General features: G+C 43.7%; 1 protein-coding gene across 6 annotated transcripts in view; it reads right to left on the reverse strand.

Moving 5' to 3' along the window:
- Positions 1–13,993, reverse strand: part of LOC126075034 (cat eye syndrome critical region protein 2) — a 170,441-nt gene extending 156,448 nt beyond the window's left edge. For 4 of the 6 annotated variants that reach the window (XM_049882122.1, XM_049882124.1, XM_049882123.1 and 1 more), the window contains exon 1: positions 13,134–13,323. In XM_049882122.1, the coding sequence (XP_049738079.1) occupies positions 13,134–13,182 (49 nt within the window). In that variant the 5' untranslated portion in view covers positions 13,183–13,323. Of the gene's footprint in view, positions 1–13,133; positions 13,324–13,528 lie in introns of those variants that run through there. The other 2 variants (XM_049882121.1, XM_049882127.1) reach the window with 1 other exon arrangement.
- Between the last annotated feature and the right edge of the window lie 333 nt (positions 13,994–14,326).

Genomic DNA, 14,326 nt, shown 5'->3' on the forward strand with positions numbered 1-14,326 from the left:
GCAGAAATAGCTAATTTAGACCACTATGGAAACCCTGGTGGCATAGTGATTAAGTGCTATGGCTGCCAAACAAAAAGTCAGCAGTTCGAATCCACCAGGTTCTCCTTGGAAACCCTGTGGGGCAGTTTTACCCTGTCCTGTAGGGATGCTATGAGTCAGAACTGACTCGATGGCAATGGGTTTGGTTTTTTTTATCTACCACTAAATAACCTACAAGTTTTTCTCTCTCACAAACACTGCCATTCAATTCATTTACCAATTATTTTTTGTATGCCTGTAAAAGCTTCAGCACTTTACCACTGCAGCCAAATATTCCTTAATCATGTGAGTTATTTTCCAGTGGAAACTGTTTAAAAGGACTGAAGTCAGGTTGTTTGGGCTCTGCTATCTTCTGGCTGTGTGATCTTGAGCAAACTGATTCACCTCTTTGGTTTCCTCACCAACTGAGTGAGATAAAGGTGTGCCTACCTCATAGGAGAATTAAATGGATGAGCTGATATACGAAGAACACTTGAAGCAGTACTTAGCACCGTGGACACCAAATTAATGTTAGCTTTTGTCTCAAAATATAAGATAAAAAGTGACTATGAAGTGACCAGGATAACACAGTTCAATGTTTTTTTTAGAAACTAGTCCTTTCTAGGAAAAAAAAAATCTTTCTGTTCACGGCTATTGTTATAGTCAAACATTTAAAATAACCTAACTGCTCCATAAAGGATTGGTTAAATAAAGTATAACATCTCTATTCAATGAATACCCTGCAGCTATTAAAATCATAATGTATTGTGATGAAAGGGCATTCTATGTCATGTAACTCTGCCAACTGAATAAAGCAGGATTTATAAGAATATGTAAAAGTCTGATCCCAGTTTATAAAATACTTACATGCAAAAATATGCACAGGATGAAATGAGCGTTCACTCAGCTCTTTGCGAGGCAAGGCATGCAACCTCCCTCAGATGCCTGGGGGTTCCTGCAAGACACACTACGGTGGACTGGAGTTGGGGCCTTCCCACTAATTCCTCTAATGCTATGTGTCTCAGTTTCAGCTCCCTCATATGCAAGATTCTGGCTTGCATCATGGTTTCTCGTATGACCTTTTAGCTTCTTTTCCACACCAACTCGATAATCCTCGTATTTCCTAGGTTACACTACCAAGAAAGGGAATTTGATTGACCCAGTTCATCTTTCCTTGCAAGATGGGTTATAGATTACCAGCCAGGCTACAGATTTAGCTGACCCTGGAGAAGGGGGAGGGGTGGACAGAGCTACCAGATAACCTCCAAAATTTGTGTAGACCCCGTAAGGAGACAAAACAAACAAAAAGGACATCCTACTGAGCTGTAACTTCCCCCTTGCACAGGGAACCTGTTATTAAACAGAACACACAGCATGAATACCTGAATGTCTTATTTGTACACAAAATTTCACTAGAAAGGATCACAGAGTTGCATTTAGTATCTTCAGAATGATCTCATGGATCATTAAATACTTAACAGAGAAAAACCAAAAACTGAAGTAGTATTCCAAACAATAAATAGTTAAGCAAGAACAAATCTAAAATTCCCAGTGAGAAAAAGGGTCCATTTCTGTATCTGGACTTTCGTTTTCATTTTACTAAAAAGGAAGCTAAAACACTGAGCACCTGACAAGCCTATGGAGGGGTAAGCACCCCCAATGATTAGAGAGAGACAGGACAAAGAAGAGGATCCCTGGTATGAAAACACAGATACCTACTGAGGCCCCTGGAACAGAATCTGGAAACAAGCTGGTTGCTCTTAGGAAGGGTTGCCCTACAATTAACTCTTGAGTACCACCACCAAAATGGTAACCAGGTAGGAGCTGGGATTAATTTAATCTTTCTTTTAACATTATTATATAATATTCATGAAAAATAAGTAAAGTTCTCTTTCACACCATTCTCTTAAGCTTCCTCCAAGGCTCTTCCTCTCTCCCTCTACGAAAGTGGTTTCAAGTCTCAGCCTCTGCCTTCTTTCTCTTTCACCACCGTAACTCAAAAAGCCTTCTCAAAAGTAGTCTTTGACCCCTTCAAATCACCAACTCAATGGCTGTTTTCAATTATAATTTTCCTGTATTTCTCTGCATCATTCAGCAATCCAGACCTTGGAGCTGAGGTTTTCATCATCTGGGTGTGTAATGACATCCGTCACTGAGCCGCCATACCTGCCAGGAACCACCTTCCTCCAGCTTACATGTTAAAGGATACTCTGCAGTGTTTTTAAGCCACTATTAGTACTGCGGAAACCCTGGTGGAGTAGTGGTTAAGAGCTATGGCTGCTAACCAAAAGGTCGGCAGTTCAAATCCACCAGACACTCCTTGGAACCCCCATGTGGCAGTTCTACTCTGTCCTATAGGGTCGCTATGAGTTGGAATCAACTCAATGGCAACGGAGGTTTTTTTTTTTTTTTTTTTGGCTTATTAATACAGCATTCTGCTACTTGTAGCCAAAAGCAACCCAACTGATGAAATCATCTTTTGTGCTCCAACTTTGCTGTCATCTAGTCTTACCCATACTTCCTTCCATGACAAACATGACAAATGTCCTTTCCCTTACCACTACCGTCAATATTTCACACACCCATTCCAGTCTAATAATTAAATTAGCCTTTCTTCCTCTGCTCTGTTCTATTTCAGCTATCAGTACCAGATTTAACCTAAAACGCTTAGTACATGGGACATCCTTAACTCTCAAACTGTTTTCACACTGCCTGAAGAAAAGTGATTAATGCTAGTGGACCTGGCATTCAAGGTGTGTCATGATGCAGCTCCCTACTATCATACAACCTTATTTTTTATCAGTCCCCCTTAAGAACACTCTGATCTAGCTAGCCATACTGATTAAAAAAAAAAAAAAAACCACAAACCAAACCCGTTGCTGTCAAGTCAATTCTGACTCATAGCGACACTACAACACACAGAAGAACTGCCCCAAAGGGTTTCCAAGGAGAAGCTGGTGGATCCCAACTACCCACCTTTTGGTTAACAGCTGAGTTCTTAACCACTGTGCCACCAGGGCTCCCATACTGACTTACTCCTTATGAACGCACAAGCCTGCCTTCTCCAGGAAGCATCTCACTGGTGATCACTGTCTCCCTCTAAACTTCTCTACCTACTCGTTAGGCACACAACACAGGTTACAGTATATCATTGCCCTTAAAGGAAAAAAAAAAAAAAAAGAACAGCAGGAGAATAGCAACCCTGCCACATACCTCTGCAACCTGAGGTTAGTAACAAACAGATACAAGCTGATGGGGTCTGAGATTTTCCCTTTTATTTTTAAATTCTTTTACTTTAAAAAGTTGCCTAAATCCAAGTGCATTCATTGGTAATGAATATGGGCTCCACCACAGAAAGCGATGAAAATCTACAGTTAGGAGAACATAGGTATTCGCAACACAATTAGAGCATTCCCCTCCCAACCCCCAACATCCTGTAAAAAGGGCTGGGTGCCTGATTTAAGACAAAAAGGGAAATGGGGAGAATGATCTTCTACAGACAGAATGTGGGGGCAAAAATTAGCAAGCTGTGTAAGATACTAACCCAAATTAACGGCAGTCTAAGGGTGAAAAATTTTGAAATTAAATCTCTTAATTATGGCAACAGGTGAAATTTTTCTTTAAATCACGTTTCACTTCTCCCCTGAACAAAGAACTCCAGGACTCCGATTATAAAAATTGTTCCCCACACCTAAAAGACTCTGCAAACACAACCTTTCAGGGAGAGAGGAGAAACACAATGGGAACAGGGGAGAGAAAGGATTTGCTAAAGAAGTAGATCTGTTAATTTAACACATTTTCTGTCAAGCAAATCAACTGTCCTTTGTGCCATTGTTGCTGAAACAATGAACACTCATGGAAGGGGTGTTCATTAAAAGGAACTAGCCAGGAGAAAAAACACTCTTGCAGTCAACAAAACTGCTTAACAGCATTCTTAATTGTAAGAACTTACTCCATTCTTAGGGATTATCAATTGGAAATGATTTTAAAGTTCCAAGTTAAAAAAACATGATGCAGTTAATGTAATCCTGGCCTCATCACCTCCTCAATTTTCACTTATTTTTTGGGAGTTACGAGTGGAGGAGGGGGACAGAGGGTACACACAGTCTGTTGTGACAACTATTCACACATTTAATTCAGGTGGCCACATGCCTCAGTGACATATTGCCAAGGCAGGCAGTTACTCTAGTAAACCCACCTTAGGGAAAAAGCAGACCTGACTTAGGTCTCAAAAAGCTAGGCTGTAGGATCAAAGCTAAAAGCTGACCACTACAATGTGAAACTCACAAGAACATTACATCATTTAAACCAGCCAAACAGCTTTCACAAAGGTCACATGAAGTCCAAGATTTTAAAAAGGAGAATGAAAGCCTATCTCCCATACATTTTTACATAAACCACATTACACTTTAAATGGGTGTGTGGATGATGAAGTACAAAACAGAGCACGTTAAGAGAATTATCCTGAAGGTTCCTTTGCCCTTTGAAGAGGAGAAAACTACTTTGCCTGCAGAAGTGACTGATTTCACACCAACTTATTTACACAAATTCTGGGATTTAACACCCTGATGCGGCCCAGAAATTCTACCCCTCCTCCACCACTGCCCAGAACAAATCCTAGGTCAGCAGACAAACACAACAATGGAGTAGGAGAGAAAAAAAAAGTGTGGTGAGACCTTAGTTCTCAGCCAAGAGAGATAACGAACAGAAAATAAGGTGCTGGGTGTCTCTGTGGGGACCAAATACCACCCCAAGATGAAAGAGATGGACTTTGAGATGAACACTTTCAGTGAAAGGCATCCTCAGAAGCCACACATAAGTGATAACATTTCCTTGAATTTCTATAGCATCTTTCTTCCAAGAAGCTCAAAGGCCTTTACTGTGCACTACTACTGCCTAAGTCACCATCACAATACAGTATTTTCTCCAACCAAAATGAAAATCTATTTGAATACATAAAAATCTTACCATACTTGCCTAAGAACAAGAACGGGAGAAACCATAGAAATATATATATTCCCATTGCCGCTGAGTCAATTCCGACTCGTAGCGACCCTACAGGAGAGGGCAAAACTGCCCTATTGATTTTCCAAGGAGCGCCTGGTGGATTCGAACTGCCGACCTTTTGGTTAGCAGCCGTGTAGCACTTAGGCACGACCCCAGCACGGCTTCCATACACACACACACACACACACACACACATTTAGAGCAGCCTCAAGAAAAGCTCTAGATTGGTGTGTTTTAAATTGAAAATTCTGGTGGAATATCCATTTAATACAACTTGATATGTGCATATGACCCAATGTCCCAAATGTATACACGCGCGCATGTGCGCACACACACATACACCTTCACCTTAGGTTCCACTGAACTTTTGACCCGGTCATGGTGAACCACCACTATCCCCCCCAATAGTCCACCACTACGAAATGCTGAAGAGATTTGTCAAGAAGAGCCTTGTGCCCTGACAGGCAATGGCAGCCGCTGAAGCCAGCCTGAGGCTGCAGCACAACACCCCTCCTCCCACAACAGCACCAGGCCCTGCCTGAGGGAGGCCTTTCTTTACAGGGAGGCCTTTCTTTATTGGACAGGTCAGCTTTACAACTGCCTCCCCACTACCCCAAAGCACTCTCCTTTCCTTAAGGAACTCTCCAGGAAAGAGGAGGGGGAAAAAAGAAAATCAACACGTCTGTTTCTCAGGTTTCCAACACGTGCAACTGCTGATGACATGCACATCTGGGAGCAACTATAACTTCTTTCAATTTCGATAAACAAAAAATATTAGAAGTTTGCATTTAAGAGGAAAAAAAATCACTGTCAGAAGGAAAAACCCACTTATAATACTGAGTACCCTCTATACCATGACCCACACAGAGAAGTCTTCCCTACTAACATCCTAAAGCCGTGATTCTCAAGCAGATGTGATTTTGCCCCCATGAGCCACTTGGCAATATATGGAGACATTTCTACTTGTCATGATTGCGATGTTACTGGTACCTAGAGGGTAGAGGCCAGGGATGCTGCTAAACATCCCACAATGCACATGACAGCTCCTCACAACAAAGAATTATCTGGACCCAAATGTCAACAGTGCTGAGGTTGAGAAACCCTGAGTTAAAGGAAAACATGGAATCCTGAGCTCAGTATTATTACCCAATCACTCTTTTCTGAAGCGCAAGAACTGCTGGGAAAAAAAAAAGGCATCTCAAATCTTCCAGTATAAATTTATTAATATTTGGTAGAGTCTGGTTTGTTTTGTTTTTAATGTAAAGAAGGTATAATAAACGCAGCCAATGAAATATGAAAGTATGGGGGAAGGGCAAAAAGGCTATCTGAAAAGGTCACAGTATCAAATGAAAGGCAAACCCCAAGCTAGAAATTACAACTGGATTTTATTTAAAGTTCTAGTTATGATGTTAAACATAAATGAGGAAACACAAAAGAAGTAAAGGGAAAATAACGTAACCCAGAGCTTCATCCTCCAGAATTTCTCAACATATGAATCTCAGCCCAGTTTGAGGACCTTAGAGATTCTCGGAGCCTCTAAAGCTACTTTCAAAGTAGCTTCTTGGCAGATAAGGTTTCCACAGGAAGAGAAATAAATTCATCTAATCCGAAAGCTTACCAAGTGTGGATCTGTAGCTTTCACCTGGTATGAAACTGATTTCTAAGACATGGATCCTAACAGAGCTCACAACCTGGATCTTAGCTAACTTTCTGAATCAGTTAAGAGTGTTACACATGTTAAGAAATAGTCTTAGACCTAGGAACTTAGAACTTTAGACCTAGCAAAAACACAGGGCTCCTCTAGTCTAAAATTCCCATTTTATAAAATGGGGCATCTGAAGCCTAAAGTGATCTGCCTAAAATCATAAACAAAACAAAACAACCAAACCAGTTGCTGTTAAGTGCATTCTGACTCATAGCAACCCTATAGGACAGAGGAAAACTGCCCCACTGGGTTTCCAAGGAGCAGCTGGGTATGGATCTGAACTGCCAACCTTTTGGTTAGCAGTGAGCTCTTACGATGGAGTTGGGCCCACAATCCAGGCTTGTGGCTCTCTGCTTGTTCCCATTTGTAAATAGGAGCAGTCAAATCAAGTAGGTCTAAAACCTACCGGTTATAAGTTGGGCAGCTCTGTCCCAGTTTGCTCTGTCCATACCCTGCATTTTTACCCGAAAAAAAAAAATTACCTAAGCCACCCTTTATTTACACTCTGCCAGTGCTCCTTGCTCTGGACCCCTAACACACTGCGCAGATCCAGCGCTGAGCCTCTCTTGATCAAAGGGCAGTCAGTTGTACCAAATGCTGCCAAATTGTATTTTAGGCTTTCCTAACTGTGTTCCAGAAAATTAAGCAAGACCAAACTTAACTTCCATTGTGAAGCAAGCCAGCTAACATAGGCCGTCCTTCACCCCCTCACCTTGGCCCTCTCTGTGCCTCCTGCTTTATTTTTTGTCTCTCTGTGACATACTATATACTTTACTTATTTACTGTCTGTCTCCTCTCAGTAAAAGAAACAGGGATTTTTTGTTATGTTCACAGCTGTATCCCCAAGCACCTAGTACGCTGCCTAGCACATACAAAGTTTTCAGTAAATATTTGCTGATAGGAAAGAATGAATATGTGAATTTGTCACTGCAGAAGTTTTAAAATGGGATCTTTTGTACCCCACATTACTACGAATCAAAAACTCTAAAGTTGCGGTATGGCATCTCAGCCATGACTAACAGGACTAACCCCTCGCTTTACTGATGATAAAACCTTAAGTAGAGAAACAGCACGATGTAGTAGCGATAGCACAGAATTTGGTCAAAGAACCTGAAATCCAGGTGACGGCTCCTCACCTCCTCCACTCCCCCCTCAACCAACCTCTATAAATTTCCCATTCCGTTACCTGTAAAATGAAAATAACCTCTACTTCCTGATGATGGCTAAGGATGGTGAACGGTAAAATGAGATAACATTTTGAAAATGTGCAGAGTACTAGGCAAGTTTCATTTATTACTAAGTTATTTTCACCTGCTCAAGGTCACAGAGCTAGTTTAATGGCACAATTAGAACTAGAATCCAAGTTTCCTAACTCCTAGTCCAGTGCATCTTCTATCACAAAACTAGGCTTTTAGTTAAAGCCAACTTATTCTTTAATGTAGCTCAGTACCTCTTAACTTCGGGTCAGAGGCCACCTTCAGAATTTCATGAAAGCCATAGGCCCTTGCCTTCAGCAAATACACATTTGTATGCCAACCCCAAATCCGCAGCCCATCGAGGGTTGGCAGCGCTTATACTAGTCTCTCTCGGCAATTTTTGTTACTTATTTTTATGTTTAATAATTCATTCCTTAATGCGCTTGATTAAAGGTTTGGATCCAAGGAAGCACCAAGGGTAGAACTCAGGAATCTGAATTAGAGATACTGCCCCCTGATCACCATGCTGATTAGGTGGCAGACTTTACCGAGACACATCTACAACCTAAGGAGAGGCACGGAAGGGGAAAGGATCATTACTCAAAGGCAGGCCAAGCTCAGGAGGAAAGCAGACAGTACAATCATTATTTTGATCAAGCTGCTACTATACAAATCATTCAAATAATTGTTTTGAATCACTAATTGCAAATAGCCACCTAGAGGTGGCACAGTCTCCTCACTAGAGAAAATATGCTCAAAATATTTATGATGGGATTTCTCCCATAACACACATGATGATTAACCACATTGCTGTCTATTCCAAACCCGTTGCTGTCAAGTCTATTCCAACTCATAGCAATCCTACAGGACAGAGTAGAACTGCCCCACAGGGTTTACCAAGGAGCAGCTGGTGGATTTGAACTGCTGACCTACTGGTTAGCAGCCAAACTCTTAACCACTGTGCCACCAGGGCCCCTGATTAATCCCAGGCCAGAGTACTGAAAATCATTCTATTCTTCTGAACCCTTTACTTTGGCAAAGTGACATATTATATTCACTGGAAAAAAACGCCAGGAAAAAAGCAAGTAAATCTCTGGGCGGGTCAATTAACCATTCTTCATTTCTCAAATCAGGACAAAATTTAGCCTGGTGGCATGACAGTTAAGTGCTCAGCTGCTAAGCGAAAGGTCTGCAGTTCGAACCCACCAAGGGGCTCTGTGGGAGAAAAGACCTGACAATCTGCTCCCTAGGAAAGGGGGCAGAGTTCTACTCTGTCCTATAGGGTCACTATGAGTTGGAACTGACTCGAAGGCACACCACGACAATAACCCACTGAAAGGTTAATTACATAATATTTGCTTTAAATGAACTGCTATATAAATGCTGGTTCTGAAATATTAACAGATAATCTGAGGTATGGCCAGTTACGAGCTTCTTTAGTAAATCCCCCAGCTCAGAGTTAAACCCATAAACCCACAGCAGCTGCTTAATGATACAGAATATTGAATTCAGTGTAGTTAATCTATTGCTGTCCAACTATACTTCGATCTCCTCATCTGAAAAATAAAAACACCTAACCTACCACACAAATACACTGCAAGCCTATTTAGGAATTTCTGAATTTGCTAACAGTTAATAGGCTTTCACCCATAAGTGGTGGGATTATTAACTCCAAAACCGAACCCAATGCCAGCTGAGTCAATTCCAACTCACACTGACCCTATGGGACAGAGCAGAGCTGCCCCATAGGATTTCCAAGTCTGCAATCTCTCCAGATGCTGACTACTACATCTTTCTCCCGCAGAGCAGCTGGTGGGTTTGAATGGCCGACCTTTTGGTTATCAGCTAAGTGCTTAACCACTATACCACGAGAGGTCTTTGGTGGGATAATAAAATCCAAAACCAAACCCAGTGCGGACAAGTCAATTCCGACTCACAGCAACCCTACAGGACAGAGTAGAACTGCCCCATATGGTTTCCAAAGGCCACCTGGTGGATTCGAACTGTTCACTCTTAACTACTAAGCCCCCAGGGTTTCCTGGTGGGATTATAGGTAACTTTAATTCTTTTACCTATACTTTGCTATAATTTTCAAGTTTTCTATAATGCTCATGTATTAATTTCGTAACTAGAAATTTTGAGCAACTTAATGCACTGTCTATACATTCAGATTTTTTTTTCCGTTCACAGATTTTTGTTCTGATGATTACAGAACTCGTCTTTGAGGGCCACTAGACAGCAACACACAAATCCTTAAACATGTCCTAAAACCAAGAATCAAGTATTTTGACTCTTCCATAGAAATCCTGTATTTCAAGGTTAATAGAGTCAAAAGATTTTTTTTTAAACATACAAAAATAAAAATATCCACACATTGGGGACCAGTTCTCTAAGTGGGTCTTGACCTCTTGCAAAATTGCAGCATGAATCCTCCCAGCCCTTCACCTATCTGAGAGATTGCTTCACTTTAGATAAATAGAAAGGCAACTCCTTGAGGACTCTGCTTCCTAAATTTTCTATAAATCCATGGGTTCAGCCTGGTGGTCAAGGATGAAATGAAATCTTTTCCACAGCTGAAAACTGGTTTCCTAAAAAAGTTAACATACCCAACTTCTTCCATTTGCTATTATCCATCATTTCTATCTTTTAGGGTTGCAGTAAAATAACTCTGTAGAGCCTTTCCACCTGGCCTAACAGGTACAACTCCGCATTAAAACTGTTTCTTTTCTTCTTTTTATAAGTTTTCCACTGCATCATAAAGTCTAACCAAGGGACTGTTTCACAGCTTGTCATAACGATTAACTATTGGATTAAACAAACAAACAAAAAACCACACAGTTTCTTTCACCTAAGCAAATAAAAACGAATTTATTTATTTATACATACAGAATCAAAACTAATAGTGTTTGCAATGAGTTCTGCACGAGCACTGAGTCAGATCTGTTAGAAGTCTAGAAAAGAAATTTTTAATTTTCTGGTAACTACTGAAAACCGTACATTAAAATTTACATTAGCCATATCAAAACACACCTAACCAGAAAAATATTACATAACAACTGCAAAGGGAAAAAGTCACTATCATTGGTAATCCATCTTACTGAACACCTCCAAACAAGACAGGTGTGAGTAGTTCTTAAAATGTGTGTATACTGCATCCCAAATATTCATTCGTGGTGTATGTATTTCAAATAGCATATGCTTCACGAAAAAAAGTGTCACTTCCAAGAAACACTAGAATCAAAAGAGAAGACAGTCATCTCAAATGGTTGCGCTTACTCACCATGTAACTAGAATGATTTTTCATTTCTGTTATGCATACAAATCTTTGATCGGCTTACATTTCCTTTAGGAATCAAGCCAGCTAATACTTAGAAACCACAAGTTTATTTCTTAAAACCGGAAGATGAGTTATTTATAGACGACTCTAGATGTACTATAAGGATTTAAGGCAAAATTAGTTACCTCTACTATTCAACCAACAAAATGGGAACATGCACATGAACTCTGAGGTGAATTTTTCCACGGTATTTGTAGAATGGGTCTTAAACACTAAATTTGAAATCTTAGCATCACCTCAACTTTATAATCTTGCAAGGAAGAAAAAGGGCTACTAGAGGGCAAGTTTACCAGCACCCAAAATGGCATTGTCCCAAGCCTCAACACCTCCCACAACAGCCACCATTTTGAGCAGCAGGATATAATTAACCTAGCCACAATCTTATACCAACTAAAAGAAAACGCAGGACGTGAGAAGAATTGTTAAACATCTCCTGACTTTTAACATTCCCAAATCTTTAATTTCTGTGGCCGTTTCTTCAGTTGGTTAAGTCAATACAAATATTTGTCTAAGGTATTTTCCAATAAGTCCCACAAACACTTTTATTAAAAATCATGCTTGTTACATTCGCTTTCAAACTTTGAAAACAAATGCTGTGGTGCTATGTAAAATATCCAAGTTCTTAAGCACTCCTTAAAAAAACAGATGGGGGAAGCCTATGATTTAATCACATTGTTTTAATCAGCTTAAGGTACTAAGAATCGCTAAAAGCCATTGAGTGGCCCTAGTTTATCAGTCTACATTCCTCTTCATTCTCTCATCCCACCCCCTTTTGATCTTTTTATTTTTCCGATTTCATTAATTCTGCAACAAGAGCAAGTACCCACACTTCATTCACAGTAAGATGCAAATGATATTTCAGCAAACACGACTAAATCTAGAAATAAAGATTAAGGCCAAAATCTTGGGAGTAAAACCAATCAGAAAATGGCAGAAAGTAACCTATGTGGTCGGGATGAAGAGGGAACAACAACGATTTCCTCCTCCACAAGAGTGATTATTATTTTGACGACTCCTTCGGCGAACCCACTGGCAGAATTGAAAAGAAAACCTGACCGACAAATAGTTTCCATTTACCTTTGTCCAAAGGCAAAAAAGGTGATCAAGTCACTGCATATATTGCCATAAGGGAGAAAGCAATTCAACCTGCCAACCAATCAAATATTTCACACCCCCTGCCAAAAATAAAAATATAAAGGAGGATGGAGGCTGGTGGGGCTAGGTGCCTGTTTTAGAGCATTCTGTACCTCATACTCCCGCCACCATCCCTGTTACTATGACCCTCTGATTTTAGTTCAATTATCACAAAGCCTCGGGTTTGAAAGCACCTTCGGCCTGGCCAGAAAAGCCATCCCTTTCCTCCACGCTCGCCCGGATTAATAATGGTGGCGAAATCAGCTCAAAGAGCTCCCCGAATAAAGACGGCAGTATTCCGAGAGCAAAGGGGCTGGAAAAGAATAACGGAGTCCCAAACTTTCCCTCCGCAGCCGCGAAGCCCAGAGCAAGGGCTCGATGCCGGAGCTGCTCCTCCGAAGAGAGCGCGCCCCCCGGCCCAGGCCATCATCTCCGCCAGCCCAAAGTTAACCCAAAGCGCCCCCCGAGAGTTGCGGGTCTCCGGGAGTCTGCAAAGTGCGACTCCCCCCCCCAACGCGCCCACCGAAGTGGGGGCGAGTCTCGCCCCAGCACAACAGATTCCTCCCCCAAGCAACCCCAGCGCCCGCCTCCCCGCCCGCGGTCCGAGTTAATCCACCGCCGGCGCCCCCCACCCCCAGCCCCCTCGACCGCCTGCACCCCGTCCCCGCCCGGAGCAGCTGGCTCGCAGCTTCAATGGCACCGGGAAGGGAGCGCGCGCGCGCACGCACTCTCTCACCACACTCAGCCTCTCCTTCCAGAGAACTCCCGGGAGAGCCGCCCCCCATTCCCACTCCTACAAAAGCAGAGGCTCTCCCTCCTCCTTTCCGCTACTCTCTTCGCCGCCTTCTTCTAGAAGCCGCGGGTGAGCACAGGGACCGCCCGAGAGAAAGTCCCAAACCCGGACGCCCGCACTTGGCGTCCTTTGCAAAGCCCGGAGGAGCTCCCGCCCGCCCTCCTCCCCTCTGCGCCTCGCGCCCCCCACCTCCGACCCCTTCTCCTGGCTCCCGACTACAGGCAAAAGTCTCTCGCTCTCCAGCTCCGTCCTTCAGGATGTTCCGGGACTCCCCGAGTGGGGCAGAGGGAGAAAGGGGCGCACTGTGCGCCGCCTCGCCCGCTCCTCGCCGCACTCACCTCGATCTCAAAGTCGGGCAGGCGGAACGCGGTGCGAAAGAGCGAACAGAAGTGTGCGATGGCCGGGACTTCCCACCAGGAGCGGAGCTCGCCCAGCCCAGCCGCGCCGCCCTCCTCCGGGCACATCTCCCAGGCGCGGCGGTGGCGGCGGCCCCGAGCTCGAAGCGCGCCTCGGCGGCCCCACGCTGTCCGCGTTCGGCTCGCTCAGCTCGGACTCCCGCCGCGGCGCAGCGCCTCAGCTACTCCGGCGGGGGTGGCGGCGGCTGCTACGCCCGCTGCTGCCGCCGCTCGGCGTGTGCATGAGCTGAGGGCGGGCGACCCAGGCGGGGGGCGTCGGCTCGAGGGCCCGAGTTACTGAGGCGGCTGCTGCTCCCGCAGCCTGCGGGGTCCGCGCGCTCGCCCCATTCTGCTTATGCGGCTGAGGCCGCCCCCAGTCCCATACAATATAATCATCTCACCGCTGGGGAAAACAGATGGGGCTGGGAGGGGCGGGGGGGAGGGGGCCGAACAGAGGGCCTGGGGGAGGGGCCGCACACGAGGAGGGGGCGGGGCCGTCCCTCACCACAACAACAACCCCCGCCCCCACTTTCCACCCCCCCCGCCTGGACAGCTGCATTGAACGAGAAGGGGGAGGGGAGGGGGGCTGAGCACCCCAAGAAAGAGAGGGAGTGTGACTTGAAGGGAGCGAGGTGCAGCCCTATGAATTACTACTACATATACTCTGCTTTCCAGGCGGTTAGGACTGAAGAGTTTAGTTACTTTTATGTTGGAAGACAATAAGGGTCTCTCCCACCCCCC

This window comes from Elephas maximus, chromosome 4 (genome assembly GCF_024166365.1).
Source record: "Elephas maximus indicus isolate mEleMax1 chromosome 4, mEleMax1 primary haplotype, whole genome shotgun sequence".
Taxonomy (NCBI): domain Eukaryota; kingdom Metazoa; phylum Chordata; class Mammalia; order Proboscidea; family Elephantidae; genus Elephas; species Elephas maximus.